At 40.6% G+C, this 17180-nt stretch overlaps 2 protein-coding genes across 5 annotated transcripts in view; one reads left to right on the top strand and one right to left on the bottom strand.

Moving 5' to 3' along the window:
• The first annotated feature begins 843 nt into the window (after window positions 1-843).
• LOC106659022 (7SK snRNA methylphosphate capping enzyme-like) lies at window positions 844-6489 on the top strand. Of its 3 annotated transcripts, none has more exons than XM_014381294.2 (7): window positions 844-1153; window positions 2260-3355; window positions 3457-3506; window positions 3588-3675; window positions 3756-3979; window positions 4295-4623; window positions 4738-6489. In XM_014381294.2, the coding sequence occupies exons 2-7, from the start codon at window positions 2267-2269 to the stop codon at window positions 4986-4988; spliced, it is 2031 nt and encodes a 676-aa protein (XP_014236780.1). In that variant the 5' UTR covers window positions 844-1153; window positions 2260-2266; the 3' UTR covers window positions 4989-6489. The 3 variants fall into 3 exon arrangements, with proteins under 3 accessions (XP_014236780.1, XP_023318992.1, XP_014236779.1); XM_023463224.1 differs by having other exon boundaries at window positions 3457-3675; window positions 4738-4799; window positions 4842-6489; XM_014381293.2 differs by having other exon boundaries at window positions 3457-3675.
• The window catches only part of LOC106659021 (echinoderm microtubule-associated protein-like CG42247), a 29452-nt gene continuing 17757 nt past the window's right edge, over window positions 5486-17180 (bottom strand). Inside the window, exons 2-14 of one of the 2 annotated variants that reach the window (XM_014381289.2) lie at window positions 16109-16764; window positions 15111-15365; window positions 14912-15028; window positions 12294-12537; window positions 11896-12012; window positions 10993-11453; window positions 10828-10923; window positions 10613-10750; window positions 10281-10541; window positions 9770-10190; window positions 8340-8522; window positions 8182-8277; window positions 5486-8098 (exon numbers count right to left, since the gene is read on the bottom strand). In XM_014381289.2, the coding sequence (XP_014236775.1) occupies window positions 7830-8098; window positions 8182-8277; window positions 8340-8522; window positions 9770-10190; window positions 10281-10541; window positions 10613-10750; window positions 10828-10923; window positions 10993-11453; window positions 11896-12012; window positions 12294-12537; window positions 14912-15028; window positions 15111-15365; window positions 16109-16156 (2706 nt within the window). In that variant the 5' untranslated portion in view covers window positions 16157-16764 and the 3' untranslated portion in view covers window positions 5486-7829. The remainder of the gene's footprint in view (window positions 8099-8181; window positions 8278-8339; window positions 8523-9769; window positions 10191-10280; window positions 10542-10612; window positions 10751-10827; window positions 10924-10992; window positions 11454-11895; window positions 12013-12293; window positions 12538-14911; window positions 15029-15110; window positions 15366-16108; window positions 16765-17180) is intronic. The other variant, XM_014381291.2, reaches the window with a different exon arrangement.

Here is a 17180-nt window from a genome sequence, read left to right as displayed (position 1 = left end):
TAAAAACATGATTGCCATACGCTAAGTCAGCTTACCAAAGCTAAAAAGTTAATTTCCATTTCTTTTAATCACTCTCATTATGTTTCTACTTAATGATCAATAACTTAATGACCAATAATTGGTAATTGTATAGTGGTAATTATTATAAATTCAATTTACGAATTATTTTAGAAAATTGATTAATAAGTTAATTAAAAAAGAGCCAATGCATGCCGTAAAATTTGAAACTGTCATGTGCTAGGGGGCTTAAAAAGATTCTCGAGGAACTCGGTTAATGATCCAAACTCTCCGTAAAATTGGAGAATGAATGACGAATGAAAGTCAAGACACGAATAAAATTCGAAGTGTTAATGAGACGCCTACACTATTTCAATGTAACAATAGATAAGATTTAATAATACGTAATACATAAAATTCTTCAGATCGTACAGGTCCACTCAAAGAAATACGCCATTTATTATCAAAACAAGCTCTGACAAGTTTGAGCTAGTTGCGCGATCCCGCGATTTCGCACTTCGCATTAGAGAGGCATCATATGAAATTTATACTGGTGCAAATCAGCTTGACCATCCGATGACTGTATACAAGACAGACAAAGCACGATCAGTAAAACTCGAAATTATTGTAATGTTTTTCTGTCATTCCAAGCAGGGGGGGGCGTGAGGAATTAAGTTCAATCTAGTAGTGATGAATAATTTGTTATTTAAGGCACCGCGATCATGAGCCAGGCCATCGGAGAAAATTCTCGCTCACCAGAGGGCGCTGCATTCGACGGTACTCCCACCATGCGCTCACCCTGCTTCGTCGTCTAGCAATCCACTAAACTTGTCTTTAGTAGGCAAACCGTCGAGTCGAACGGACTGCCCAGCGCGAGCGGCTGCCAAGCTATCCCGTGCCAAAAACGACTGTATTGTCAGTGGCGCTAGTGCATCATCGCCAAATATACGTATAGATATACACCTAGTACATCTCTCTGTATGTACACAAGCGTATGTCTATATACATACTTATGTACACAGGTATATAAAAGTATACATATATATATATATATTCGCACAACAGTGCGTCGATAGAGCCCCATCGCTTCAACATAGCCCTATACTGGACTTGTATTACTGCCGAGGTTGCAGCAATTAAGTCTTTTTATCACGAGGTAAGTGCAATTATCGATTTTTTTAGCCCATTCATATATTTAACGTCATTTTTACGTGAAATTCGACGAATGGTTAAATCTATGTGTTATTATATGACAGACAATGACTGAGACATGTTTGCAAAATCGAAAATACGCATGCGTTTGAACGCTAAATGGCGCTGTGTTTAATTAATGTTGCTTTTCGGGACAATCGTTGCGTTTTGTTTTTTTTTCTTTTCAAATGTTCGACCTGATTTCTTATAGTAAGCTTATTTTTTCGCGAATATTTATTTTCGATAACTATTTTATTTTTTTCCCAAATTTTTTATGCTTCATTGTATTATTTTCTAAAACTTGATTCTCCGAAAATTTAATCGCTATTTTTTTCATTAGAAATTTCTCCCTATGTGTTCTTTAAGAATCTTAATTGATATTTTTCCCATAAGTCTTATGTAGTAACTATATCTATTTTATTTTATTGTTAATTTCTTCTGCTTTCGATATTTCGTTAGAAAATATGCATATCAAAAATTTGTTGGTCAATATTTTAATCATATATTTTACATATTTGTCCTTAAAATATGTTCGAAACAATTATTACGTGATTATGAATCATTTTTTATTTTTCTTATTAATGACTATCAAATCCTTAAGTACTAATAGAGAAAAAATTTTAAAATGAGTGAAGCATAATTCGATGCTGTTAAGGAAAAGTAGCACGTTTACATTTGAAAATGTATAGAAACGTGCTACTCTTCTTTAACAGCGTCGAATTTTCAATTAAGCAAATTTATATTTTTTTGTAATAATATATGGGCTAAATCGCGTCAACTGTCCCCCCCCCCCTCATTTTGTTTTGATTTTTCATATGTTATTCTGCTTTCCAAGAGTGAATAAGAAAAAATGATTGAAACATGATTTTTGACATCAAATTTGAATTCCTCATCAAATTTTACATAAAAATCATGTTTCAATCATTTTTTCATATTCGCTCTTGGAAAGCAGAATAAAATATGAAAAATCAAATTACAACTTTGATCCAAGGGGGGGGGGGGGACAGTTGACGCGATATAGCCCATATATACTTATATTTACATATTCTAATTTTATTTATTATTTTTCAGATTTAAAATGTCAGTTTTGGCTCTTGATATTTCTACAAAGATGTCATTACCACCAACAACGCCTACCAAATATAAGAAAAAGAGAAACAGAAATAGAGGCCAGAAGGCAAAAAAATACAAACCTAGTTGTGCACATGTTACACCAAAAAAATTTTTGCTTGGTGGAACTATTTCAGATCCTTTGAATTTAAAAGGATTGAGTAATACTGATGATCAAAAAGTTAATAATACCTCTTCACCAAAGTCCAGTCCTTCAAATGTACAGGGTTCCAATACAGCAATCAATTATCAGCCTTTACCAATACCAATTCATCAAAGTGATCCTTTAAAATTAATGAGTTGTCCAGACGATGAAGAGTATCGAAAACATCCACCTCTACCTCTGCATGATAATCCTCCAACAAGTAAGAAGAAAAATAAAAAACGTAAAAGGGTAATGAGTACTTTTGAAGAGAATGAATCCAATTGTAATGAACAGGTAAATAATGAAAAAACTTTTAAAGAGCCATCAGAGGAAACTCAGGAACTTCCAGCCCAAGTCATTTGTACTCAGTCCAAAGCTTCGGCACCTGAAGATGAATTTAATCGAGCTAAAAAACAAATAAAGCGATTAAAAACACCAATGCCAGAAGATTATATAGTGAGCCCTGTTGTTCCTCAACCAGGGGCTTTTCTATCCAGAACTGTGAAATATCCGAAATTCAATAAAAAAAATGAAAAATTTGAATATGGAAACTATAATAAATACTATGGGTACCGTAATAATTTACAACCTCATGATATCAGGCTAACTGTATTTAGGCAAAGACCAGATTTATTTTATGACAAAGATATTTTAGATATTGGTTGCAATATAGGTACCATCACTGTTGGTGTAGCCAGAACCTTTTATATCAGAAGTATCATGGGTATTGATATTGATAAAAAGTTAATCGATATTGCTAAAAAAACGATCAAAAATTATATACAAGTAAATCAACCTGAATTTGAATCTAGTTTATTTCCTATTTCTATGAGTTTAACTTACGGACCCATTCATCCTCCTAGAATATCTCACAACAGTGGACTATTTCCACATAATATCAAATTTAGTCAAGTAAGTGTTTTCATTTTTTAGTTGATAGATTCATAATTTTATTAAATGATCTGAATAAAAATTAAAATGTGAATATAATATTGATATATTTTATTTTTCAGGGTAACTATGCATTGGAAGATGATTCTGGACTTGAATATCAAAAACCTGAGTATGATACAATTTTGTGTTTATCGGTCACCAAGTGGATTCATCTTAATAATGGAGATGAAGGTTTAAAACGATGTTTCAGGAGAATGTACAAACAATTACGGCCTGGTGGAGTATTGATTCTTGAACCACAAAGTTGGTCTAGTTATGGACGAAAAAAAAATTTAACCGTAAGTAGTTGATAAAAAATGTTCATTATTAAAGAATAATTGTATAATAAAAGTAATTAATTTAACTATTCTCATTTAAGGAACGAATCTATCAAAACTACCGCAAAATTACATTTTTACCGGAGAAATTTACACCGTATCTTCTGTCTATTGGTTTTGAAAAGTGTGAGGAACTTTCCACACCGCCACATCCATTCAAAGGTTTCCAGCGACCAATTTATCTTTACACCAAAAAGAATGAGCCGGAAATGGCAGAGGATGCAGTAGCTGGTCCATCTGCAAAAAGGATATCTGAGGAAGCGGGGTAAGTAGTCAATAGGATCGCAAGAGAAAAATAATTATGAATCAGTAGAGTAAAATGAAAACAAATAGTTTACATATTGAAGTCGACGTTCAGCGCCAGAGCGAGAGAGAGGTTTGTTAGAAAGAGCGTTTCGCGCCAAACTTTCTTTTTGAAAGAGCTGTAATTGTATGGAACAGCGAGAGTCACAAATCACTCTTTCGATCGTCATAAATCACTCTTTGATTCTGAGTGCGCAGTAATGAATGTAAAACTTTTTCAATTGCTTGAAAGGTTAATATTCGGAATAAATTCTTAATAGAATTATTTAAATTTCAGATCTCCTCAAAAAATTTTCCCAGGAAGCGTGCAAAGTGATACTACATCCTTCTATGATAATTTGCCATATATGTATGCACCGGGGATGGGAAATGATAGTCCAATTTACTCAAATTCTCGCATGATGGCGTTTCGAGGTAGATACGATGGTTATTCACCAGATTATTCACCTTACATTCAAGACAGAAGTTATGGCATCATGTCACCTGCACCACGACGATTTGTTTATGCATCGAATGATTCCCCACGTAATAACTGCCATCAATTTCAACCACATACTTCAACCATCGAAACCGATGGTTCTTCACCGTATCAACCGCCCCCATTCGGTATGTTTCATATTTACTTTAGATTTTCATTAAATTTTTTACTGTACTGTTAAAAACAAAGAATTCGTTCAATCTATGCAAAAAAAATTATTTTAATCTATTTTCTTTCCAAAGAGTTACCGAAAAAGGAAGAGCGGGCTCCTGGAACCTCTTCAAATTCTCCGAAAATTCCAGAAATGGAAGCAGGAGCGACCAAGTGTAAGCCACCAAGTCCAGAAATGGAAGGAGACGCGGCCAAGTTTAGTCCACCAAATCCACAAATAGAATCAAGAGAAATGATTCTTTCAAGGAAATCTACCTCTGAGAATCAAACGAACAAAGATGAATCATTCAACGCTCTGAATGAAGTTGAAGATCAAAGATGAACAGTATGGCTTTTATTCAAATTAAAAACAGTGAATCCCTATTTTACGTTATTAATCTGCGAAAGTGAATTTGTAAAATATATCCGATATCATAAACATTGAATCGCAGTTATCGGGTCTCGATAATGATCACTATTGTAATCTTTATTCCATAATCTCGATTATTAACCCCTTAGTTAGTTCTTTGTTGAAATTATTGAATAGTGTAACTAAAATAAACTCCCTTTGATTATAAATGTATTAACCATTACAGATAAATGTACACAAAGCAAACACTTATTAGATGTAAAATGAAGAATCCTTCAGTAGTTATTCAGTAGTTAAGATATTTAGTTCTAAATGAGATACGACTTAATAATTAAAGTATGAATGATACACATTACTCCGTCGTTTTTTTCTTTGAGTTTATCCATTCGTTATGTTTGCTATATTTTGTTTACAAGAATCGAAAACATTCCTGTGGAACAGAGTTTGGCTAAATATATAAGTAATTCACCTTATTTATCGATATAGTTTTTTTATTTTCATTTAAGAAGGCTTATGCATAGTAATTATATAATAAGATTTGGATTATGAGGTGCATTATTTCAGAATGTATGGATGTGTTAGTCTAAGTTTGTGTAGATATTAGGAGTACATCATTTTGCTCGACGTAATTGTGAATATTTTTTATTCTCTGAGTAAAATTATTTTTAATCGTCTATCTGCGTTGACCTGCAACAGCATGAACACATCTACATTTTCAATAATAATGAGTGCTTTTGCCAAAGAATAGGGTTGAGTTTGAGAATTCAACAAAATTCTTAATTTTATTTTTTAATTATAGTAATTTCATGAACAAAAAAGTTTCTTTAAATGTGATATAATTTTAGATGAAAGTTGGCAAAAAAAAACATTAACGTAACATCAAAGTCAAGTATTAGTTTAGGCATGTGAGATGTAAATTGAAACTCAACTCTATTCTTCACTTGTTTCATAAAATTGTCACTATTAAAGTATTATACTAATTTCACAAGATATTATCCATATGTTTGAATTACTATTAAAAAGAGACGCCAGCGCCTCGAATTGGAGAGGATTACTCTTTCATTTTATTTTACTGCTGATACAGTCATTCTAATATTTTTAGCGTTCATACAATCACATTTGCTTTGTAATGATTTTTCTGTATCAATTGTACAAATTTTCTCATTACTAATGCCGCTTATTCATTATGCATTTTTCTAAGTTCAATAATATAAATGAATTTTTAGTTTTTTTTTTTTTTTTTTAACGTTTGATTTTTGGATTATGATTTTTCAAATCATTCATCTGCCCGAATGATTTTGCAATCAAATTGTTAAATACTATGTAAATTTTAATCTACGTTGTACATTAAAATAAAATATATAAAACATCACAATGTATTTGGAAAAAATGTATATGCGGCAAAATTTAAGTAACCAGTACTCTAAATGATGTCTCTCAGTACTGTTCGTAAAATAAACATATTGGAATACAAGATTTTGCTGGTATTTGATGACTTGATATTTTATTTAACCATGACCGACTAGATAAACAATGGAGGAACAACTAATATTTATTTTGTAAGTTTTGCAAAATATAAGTTATAAACATCAAACTTTCAACCGTTGAAAGAAATTATGATCATTGTAAGTATGTACAAAATTACACAGCGTCTAAAATGGAAAATATATAAATATATAAATAAGTTAATTAGTATTTAACTACTCAATTTTGTTGAGTTTTTCGTTGCAATAATTGATTGGAACTTATGTTTTAAATTTCATAAGTAAACATGAATATTAAAATGACCTTATGTTTGTATTCGCTTGTGGTAAGTTTGACAATTTTTATGATATTTTTAACAAATAAATTCGCAATGTTTACTTTGGTTTATAATAAAAATACTCGGAGGGTATAGATGAAAGAGTTACACGTGGTTATTACACTTCGTACAATCATTATGAAAGTATCGAATACATTTTCCTTTTTGCTGTTTGTATGCAAAATACAAGAAAGACAAAATAAAAAAATATTCTTATAAAAATGTTCGAGCATCGTGCGAGCATTTTTATTGAAATTCATATTATTTATTCGATAGCGGATATTCGCACGAACTTTTTCGTCTTGAATTTATTTCATTATCTGTTGTAGATGTAATGAATGTTGAGAGGAGCGATAGGAAGAGAAGGGACTTGATATTACATTAAGAAATACTAGGACAGTATTTTAATTTGGATTAGTGGGCACTGGAATATTTGAAATTATGGTGGGGACCACAGGCGGTGCACATCAATTATCTCGGCTAATCAAGTGGCGGTAGCGTATAATACACCAATATGTATACTTTTGCCAGTCAACGCGTTTCTAATAACAGCTTCACGCAATATCGATCTATATAAATATGGGTGACTTTTCACCCGACCTCAATCAATCGCTCGACCAATCGAACAAATTGCTTCGATATTTTTTTTACACAAATTATTGTTATGACGCTCTTACGATTGACAACCAAATATTTTACACGATTGAGTATTCCAAAGTACATTCATCGAAGCCAACTTTGTAATCGAATTATTTACACGAAAAGAGGCGAAAATTAATTGCATATAAAAACGAAACGACGGCTGAAAAGTAATCGGTACGATCGAGTCCAGTTATTGTCACTCGACAGGCTCGTTTTTAGCGCTGCACAAATTAATTCGATAAAGTTAAGCAGCCTATCTACGCGTGGTACAATAACATGGAGGATTTCTCGGTCTCTCTCGCGAGAATTTATACACTTCAGGGACATATGTATACGGGCGAGTAGCTCGTGGGCGTGGTGCGCGACTCGGGCTACTCGTCGACGAGCTCCCAGAGCATGAGGGCCGCGTCTGTTCCGCCGACGGTCACGACGTTCTGGTCGTTGTAGAGGAAACGGGCGCAGGCCACCAGCGAGCTGTACACCTTCTCCTCGACGTACTCGCTCTTGGCGCTCGTGCACGGGTAGCGGAAGAGGCGCAGGTAGCCCTCGGCGTCGCCGCTCACCAACATGTCGTGGGCCGCGGACCGGCTCGAGGTCGTCACCACCGTCGTTAGCGGATAGTAACGATTGTTCCACATTCCTGCGACGACAAATTCAATTGGGTTACTCTTCGATCTTATTTTTGTAAGGCAACACCGGGGCTGCGGCTTTGGCTTTACTTACCGGATACCATGTAGCCAACTGTGCAATTGTGCGTGTACCACTTTACGTCTTTCATGATTAAGGGACTCTTTTCCGAGGATAAGGCCTTGACATCCCCTACGAAACGAGATTAGATTGTAGTGGTTAATTATCGTTGGAAAAATAACGTATAGACTTACAGAAAACGAGGTCGTAGTCTTGAGTGACAGTTTGTAAAAATCGACTGTCGGAGCTCCAGTCGAGCTGCACAAGCGGCTGCGTGCCTCGGATTTTGTTGCTCTTTTTGTACGAGAAACCGTCTCTCGACACTCGGAACAAATAAATACTTCCGTTTTGCGAGCCCATAGCTACCATCTCGCCAGCTAAAAAGCAGCAAATATTTATCGCCGTTAAAACAATTTTTCAAAGTTATTTGTGGTTTATATGAAAAAATAATATTTTCCTAAAGAATAAATCAAAGCAAAAAATTTATTTGCTTATATTAGGTATTTTAAAATAAAAAATACTCATGAAAAAACATAATTAATATTATCTCATGAGTAAAGCTATTGTGTGGTTTGATCAAAAAAGATGTTTGAATAGAAGTTTAATGAGCCAAGATCATCAATCAAGTCCACTCAACACCAAAGAAACATAATAGGCGCATGTGAGGCATGTAATAGATGTAACAGATGCCGACACTTGAAAAAGTGAAAGTAGGTAAAATGTTACACTAAAAAAGTGCTGATGAGTAATTACTTTCTCATTATTACAATCTGAATAAGGTATTTATGAGTGGGCGTGGCTGGTCGAGTGTGAACAGGATATAATGTGACGACAGCAACATCATTTGAATAAAAGCATTAATACATATTGTATTGCATTGTAATGCGTAGCTTCTATTGTGGCTGCGATGAGTATCCAAATAATACCTAATACTTCATTGATTTATGAGCAGATAAAAACTTTCAACTTCTATAGGGTACTTATACCATTGATTGACCGCTTTCGACCAGTAAATGACCACTTTTGGATGTGCAATAATTATCGTTTTTCCTTATTAAATTATGATCAAACATAGAAAACAAGATGCATCGTTCACTAAAAAATTGAATTACAACCATACAAATATATTTTAAATTGTTTTTCTTTTGATATTTTCCAAAATGGTCATTCACTGGTACCCGGTCATTGATTAGTCTGACTACCCGATTAGTATAACGACGCTTTACAACTAAATACTACATGTCTCAATCTGCTTTTATTTAAAAGTTATTTAAACAAATTTGCCGGGAAACTTTAATTTAAACTTTTACGCGTTTTTCGATGACATGATTTTTTTCACGAGTAGAAGTTAGTTTGTAACAAATAACAAATATATCAGTTGGTTTGAATCAAATTTAGAAAAAACAACTCTTAACTTTGTGTAAGTACTCTTAGTCTATCCACGAATCACTGATCATATTTTTATTACGCAATTAGTCCTACTTAATCTTTTTGCGTTGCTGCTTTTTCAATTGCAGGCCCAAACGCTAGTATATCCCCCCGAATGAAATGTTGTCCCAATAGGTGCAGATTTCTCGAAAAGTCAAAAGAAGCTTCGGTATAGATAGAAAGCTGCCGAGCTCACTTGGATTGTAACCGATGCAGGAGAGAGGCGAGCCGCAGACGCGCAGCGTAGCCACGGCCGCGCCGGTATCGGCGGCCAAGACCAGCAGATGACCCTCGGACGAGCCGGCGGCCAGCGCCACGCCGAACGGATGGAAGGCGATGCAGATGCACTCGAAGCCGACCTGCGTCGTCCACAGGAGCTTGTGACGGCGCCACAGGGCGATGTTCTTGTCGTGGCCGGCCGTGGCGAAGACCTCGTCGTCCGGGTGCACCGCCAGGCCCCACAGCTGACGGCCGTGGCCGAAGACGACCTGATTGAAGCGCCGCTGCAGCGAGCCCTCGAGGATGTTGTTGCGCGTCGTGCCGACGTAGATGTTGCCGTCGTTACGGCCCGGCCGCTGCGGGTAGATGCTTCGCACTCCGCCCGCCGACTCCGGCAACTGTTGTTTACCAAATCAAATTACCAAATCAAGTACATCGAATTACCGAGGCGAGCTGGATCATTGTTAAATCGGATCACGAATTCGTACCTTGGTGTCGGTGATGCGCTTGTAGTTCTGCAGCGAGTCCCAAGCGGCGATTTTCCGATCCTTCTCGCCTCCGGACAGCAGAGTGCCCTCGGACAGCATGACGAGCGAGCTGATGCCCTTGTTGTGCGCCTCGAACTCCATGCGTATGAAGTAGGCGCCGTCCGCGTCCACCGAGTAGACCGTGATGAAGCCGTCGCTGTCGGCCGTCACCACGTCCCCGTCCTGCTCGAACTGGACGCTCGTCACGTGCGTTCGAGACGGCTGCCGACGCAGAACAAACCAGTTTTTCATCCTCCTGCTTAGCTATAAAATTACCTCCGTTCTCTACTTACAGGTTTGATGATGTCCGTTCGCTCGAAGAAGCCGTCTTTGCGACGATTCCAGAATGTCAAGTGTCCTTTGCCGTGGGTAATGAGAAGATTATCGTCGAGCGGATGAAACGCTGCTCCCGTCAAATCCTCTTGAAGAGTCTGCAGAAATACAAAAATCGACGCTGGAGAATCGGCTGCGATAATAACGCGAAAATAAGCGACGCGACTGTACTTACGGCAACTTTGCCCAAGAGGTGGCCCCATTGCCATTGCCAAACGGATAGAATAGCTTCCCTGCCCGCGTCCACGACCAGTACGTAGCTGCCGCCGTTCTGTCGATAGACGAGCGATTGAATTTCACGCCTTCTTCGCGCGTTAAAAAATGAGCACTGCGTACTCACCAGCTGGGAGAAGGCGAGCGCCGAGACGCCCATCTGGAACTCGGTCATGCCGAACACGTAGAGGGTGAGCAGAGTCTCGGTCGACCAGATCCTCACGTGGGGCTGGGCCTTCCTGTGGCGGCCGGCCCTCTGGCCCGAGGCGACCAGCTCCCGGCTCGGGTGCACCTCCATGCAGGTGATGTCCTCGGTGTGGCCCACGTAGTGGCGCTGGGCGTTCTCCTCGCGGTCGTACAGCACCGCCACGGCGGCCACGTAGTAGAGCAGCTCGCCGCTCGGCAGCACCCACAGATTTCGCCGGGTGTCGGTGCCCCGATAGCCGTAGACCCACTCGAGGGCGAGCTTCTTGTCCGGGGGCGTGTTGTCGACCGGCGGCAGATGCGACGGCGGATAGAACGAGCGTCGCAGGCCTCGGATGGTGACGCGGGCCGGCTCTTCGCGCAGCACCTCCACCACGCTGTAGTCTGTAGTCGTGCAAAACGTCCAGTAAATACTCGCTAATCGCTCCTCGATAATACCATTTTCTCTATTTACAAATCAAGCTGTAGTCTTTTTACACGCATCAAAAATCAGTTTCTGTTTTGTTTTTTTTTTTTTTTTTTTTTTTTTTTTTTTTTTGGCCTATGGTTGCACACACATGTATATTTGTACAGCAGCATCGTCGTAATGGCAGAGTGAAGAAAAATTAGCACATTCGAAGTATATTACACCAGACGTAGTGGAGTGATGGAACGAGAAAACCAACAGAAACCATGAAAAAAAAAGTGAAAAAAAAAATGGAAGAGAAAAAGTATCCCAAATTGGCAAAAAGCGGTAAAAATGCGACTGCGCTGTAGCGGCAAAAAACACATTATATGCATGTCAAAAAACAAAAAACCAAAATTGGTCGGATCGTCAATAGCGTACCGTTGATTGTGTACAAGGACGGCGAGGATGCCTGATATCCTACACGTCGCAGTACGGGTTGATAATTTGGCCTGATTATGATTTCGCGATCGTCGATGCCCAAAATACTCTGTACATCTATATCGTAGGATATTTTCACAAAATACAATACAGAACTCTATGTGTGACAAAAAAAAATAAAATGCTGAAAGCGCCCCGAATAGGGCAAAACACAATTGGAGCTTTCAAGAGGGACGTTGATAAAAAAAGTCAAAGCTCTCGTAAATATGTTCAGTCCAAGATTTACCAGTGGCGACGGGTTGGATCGAAAATTTTGCAGATCGACGCCCGAGACTCGGCGCTGCAGCTGTTCTCTCTATATACGAAACGTTGTACGTTTAGGTAGGATAAAGACTTACCGTTGACTCGCACGACCTCGGAGTCCGGGGCGTAGAGGGCCCGGGGTCGACTCTTGCTGCGGGCGCGACGCTGTCTACCGGCCACGTCGTCGGACGCGACGGCGGCTGGCGGTCCCCTGGAGCGCGACCTGCGCGCCGGTGAGCCCATGATGGCCGCAGCCATACCGCCACCCGCCGTGCCCGTGCTCAGGTAGAACGTGTCCACGTCGGCGAACTCGTTGCGCAGCTGCGAGAAGCTCCGCACCTGTTAACCGCGCAGAGTCGCGAGGCGAGCTCGTCATTATCATATTCGACTTTCCTTCCGCCTATGCGTGCCCAATTCCGTGTCTATTCTTAGTTATCGTAATTGCTTCTCGATAATGATGCTACTTGTTCGGGGGATATTTCGTATTGGACCGGCTTAATCGACTCTACTTTTCTCTATTCGATGACGTTGTGCTTACGCGAGTATCCATCTATAACTCCGATCGAGGATTGCAGTCGTGCAGAGTTGTGACGGGCTCGATAGGGAAAAAAGGATCGTGTATTGGCTTGGAGTTTTTTGCCAGTTCTTTTCATAAATAAATTGTATGCAACTGTAACGGAAGTCGGAGGAAAATATTGCGCGCACACACATACACAGTCTAGTTTTACGTAAATTCCAAAGATAAAAAATCGCGCACTTTGTAATCCGTGCCACAAAGAGGGGCTGAAAACATCGGGGGCTATATGATATAGTACGAAAATTGCAACTGCCTTACAAGTGGCTATAGGACACGTATAATACCAGAACCGCTCGAGTCCATTTGAAATTCATATGCGGTCGTGACCTGAAAAAAGCTCGACACGTACGGCAGGATCGTGGCGGGCTCGAGAAGCCCCCATACGCTGCTGCTCTCGGGCTCCTGCGGCTACTTACAACTTGTACCGTTACTGCCTGCGACTCGAGGCGGATCATACGAGAGGGATCGAAAGATTGTCGAGTCGAAACGAGGCCGCGCATAGCTAGGTCAATTTTCGTCCGATCGCGTGGCCGAGGCGAACGAAAAGAAATCGCTTTGGCACGTCATTTCAACATTACGTCAGATTCCATTGTATATAGCGTGCGCAGATAATATTGAATACCACGCGCGTCTCACGACTTGCCAATAATTCAACTTATTTTCATCGTCATTTTTGACTTTTGACTCATACCTTTTTTTTACTTCCTTTTTTTCAATCGAGGGAATTTGTATTTTTTCGCGCAAAAACCCTTGAACTTTACGTATACGCGAGGACTCGAAGGAAATCTGCTCGCACAAAGGCGCATATACACGTTTACTGCATGGGTCGCGATGACATAATCAAAGTTGTATACTATAATATATGCGGACCCATCGATCGATTCTCGGCCAATCGATTTTTATTCTCGCTCGTGTCTGGCGTTGCGGCAGACACTAAGTTTCCTAATTATTCATTCATTTATGCAGTTCGATCCGGAAGTGGCTGTAAAAAATGATGGCATCGAGTGTGTACGTGTGTGCTCGTGCACACACATATTTGCAGTGAGCCAATTAAAAGTGATAGATAAGTTTTTTTTCTGTTTGCCTGCATTATTATGTACCGAAAAGTACGCATAACGGACGGAAAATATAATAAAAGAAAGGAATAAAGGCAGTCATTAAACACTCTCGGCGCGGTGCTTAATCATCCGACAAAACAACTCGTATTTTCATCCCAACTGATGTGTTTGTATGTAATAAATATTACAAGTACTCGGGTTATGCATACAATATGCAAGTCGTGTTGGGCCGTGTTATTAGGTTCATCGCGATAAAAAAAAAGGTAAACATGCTTAAAAGACTATTTATCTTGTGACATTTTTTTCAGTCCGAGCAATGGTGTATGGCTCGCGACACGGCCCGCTTCCACATTTATAATCTCTAAGCATTACCATATATCTTATTTATAAATATGCAAATTAGCCTGTGCTCGGTCGCGATGAAAAAGAAAAGATGAAAAAAATTATCGAGAGCTGCATTACTGGAAAAATTTGATTTTCGAACGATAAACAGTACAAATGCATAGTTTAGTGGCTCTCGCGCGACCTTATTACGTCGTCGCTAATTTTTACGGGCGTCGTGCTGCCGCATACATACATACTCACACACATACACTCATTGGCGTGTTTGATTCGAGCTGATTCCTTTGGATTGTCGCAGCGCAGCTACGTACTACTACGTATTATACATTCGCCCGAGAAGGAAGTGAACTGCCATTATAATATGCGCCAAAGTACACGAAATCTGCAGCTTTTTCACTCGCACGCGCCACAAAAGTTATTATTCGATAAAGAAAATGTGTAATTTCTGCGCCGCAATGAATTACGTACATACATGTCCGACGCGTGCTTATTTCACTTTCGAGCTTGCGCCGCAAAGCTGCCGTAGTCGAACCGCATTGGCCCGAGCCGCGCGAGTAGCTGCTTCCGCATGGCATGCGAGTGGAAAACTTGAAAAGGCCTGCATGCACTAATTGCCCAGTCAACAGGGCTAATCGGCGCGCTCGGCTTACTTTCGAAAATTATATATCTAGGTCCCGCCAGGAAAGCTTCGCGCGAAGGGTGGCTCTTTTTTATTTGTAATTTTATCGATATTTACCTCTTGTCCGGATACGGTGAACATTCTCTTGGCTCCGTTCATCTTGAGCACCTGGCCCAAGTCCTCGAGGACCTCCTCGAAGGGCTGCGACGTGCGCAGATTCAGTAAAACTCGACACTGCGCTCGACAATTTCACGCGTAAGTATCGAATAATAATTTGTCTATCGAGTGCTCGTTTTTGTACATGATTTCCTCGTACCTGTACGGTGTGATCGAGGTTGTTGACTATGCGAATGACTCGACCGGAGGAGGGCTTGGCGCCACCCGCGGCCGGTACCTCGTCGTTGATCGAGGCCTTCCTGCTGAGGCTGGCCACCGCCGGACTGCTGCGACTCTGCCAGCCGCCGAGGCCACCACCGCCACTGGCGCCGACCCGACTCGCGCCTCCGCCGCCTCCGGCTGCTCCTCCCGATGTGTACCACTGGTTAATGCTCTTCTTGCCGTAACTCGCCGGCTAAAAACATTTCACGCATCTTTCCATCAGCTATCTATCGATGAATTAAATTATTCGAGTAACGATTGCCTCAAGAATTGCTATTTTATGATAAAAAATATTTTCCAACGTTACGTAACTCGATAATAAGGTAATTTCCCCGTTTGCGTTCGACAGTCGTTGAGTGCCCTACAGATCGCGAGCGACGAAATCACAAAAGAGGGAGGGAAACGGGGTGATTTGGATGCGAAAGGTAGCCTAGATTCGTCGCTCACATCGTACACGTACCTATACAACGCATAACATATAAACGGGGGGGATTTGACCAGTCGGCCCATTTCTCTCGTTTTGCGGTCGCGCATATAGCCTACTTTTAAGCCTCCCTCCCTTCAAAGACTAATGTCCTTTGCCGGAAGTTAGAGTAGCAATTCTACTTGTAGAGACTTTTTTTTCGTTCATATAATCCTCCCCCCTTCAAGTCAGCCGCCGACCTGACGGCTCGTACAACCTCGTTCAACATATTGAATGTATTTAGGAAATGTTACGACGTGTTGCCGTGGCTGACATTGTTATATATCAAGCTTCCCTCGCTAAAATGCTTCTATCACTTGTATATCTTGCAGATTTATGTATATCACGCGTGACGCGTTACATGTTTGGTGAACGATACATATTTTTTAAATTTATTTATTTTCATGAAAAAAGTTAAAAATGTTATTGGGACTGCCAGCGAGTGTTGGTGTCCATCGAAGAAAATGATATACCTGCATCATGTCGGCTGGCAAAGATATAACTTCGAAGGAGTCGCTCATCAACACGACGAAAGCCTCGTGACTGCAGTGCTCACCAAAGTGTTGATCAGGTCCGTAAGGTAGCGGCTCGCCGTCGTAACTGTTGTCCTCGTAGTCGTCGTCCAGTGGGAGCTCGTCCTCGTCGGCCTCGTCCTCGGCTGCGTCGGCCTCGCCCAAGCTCAGCAAAGTCGTCGCGGAGCTGCGCCGTCTCAAGTTGCTGGCGGCGCTCAAAGTGGCTGCGGTGCTCGCGGCCGAGCTGCGACGTCGGCCCGTCGTGGCAGTGCTCGTCGCGATCGACAGGACCGTCGAGCGGCGGCGTCTCAGGCGCGACGTCGTAGTAGTAGTAGGCACCTCGAGACTGTTGCAGAGCAGCGACGAGGAGCGACGCGTCTGCGGATTCCGATGTGGCTGCGAGCGACGATTGGGAGCCTCGTCCGCGCCCGAGTCCGAGCGGCAAGACGAGCTCGCCGGCGACTCAATGGTGGCAGCGATGCCCTCACTGCCCGCTGCCTTAGATTTGCCGCGAAATTCTTTTCTATCTTAGCTCGATGCGAGGCTCCAATTTATCGGGCTTTCGCTTCGATTGATATCTCTTTCCGGGAGCTTTCCTGGAGAGAGACTCGATTTGCCTGCACGAAACAAAATTTCATCTTCGTACAGGCTAGTCTTAATTGTTGTAACTCTTTATTTGCGAAATCATCGCTACTCTTTTCCAAACAACAAGTAAAAGATGTGTTCAACGTTTAAACGAAAGAATCGAGTTTCGATTTTTCCAGAAGCAAGGCAGTCGATAGCCATTCAAAGTTGTTCAAAATAATCGCAATAATTTACGTTAAAACGTGAATAGTACGTATAGGAAAACAGTAGCATAAATTTAAAATCGCGCTGTTTTACAAGCTCTGCGATCGTTAAAATTGACTTTATACGACTCTGCACCGGGTAGAATCCGCATACCGCAGCGCGCCAACTTTCAAGCAGAGATTTCAATGCAAGAGCGAGCGCGTCGAGACGAGCCTTGGAAAAGGAGCCACGTGAAATAGCTGCA

Source organism: Trichogramma pretiosum, unplaced genomic scaffold (genome assembly GCF_000599845.2).
Source record: "Trichogramma pretiosum strain Unisexual culture from Peru unplaced genomic scaffold, Tpre_2.0 scaffold28, whole genome shotgun sequence".
In the NCBI taxonomy this organism is placed as follows: Eukaryota; Metazoa; Arthropoda; class Insecta; order Hymenoptera; family Trichogrammatidae; genus Trichogramma; species Trichogramma pretiosum.
Note: the sequence above shows the minus strand (reverse complement) of the source record. Positions and strands in the feature narration are given on the sequence as shown.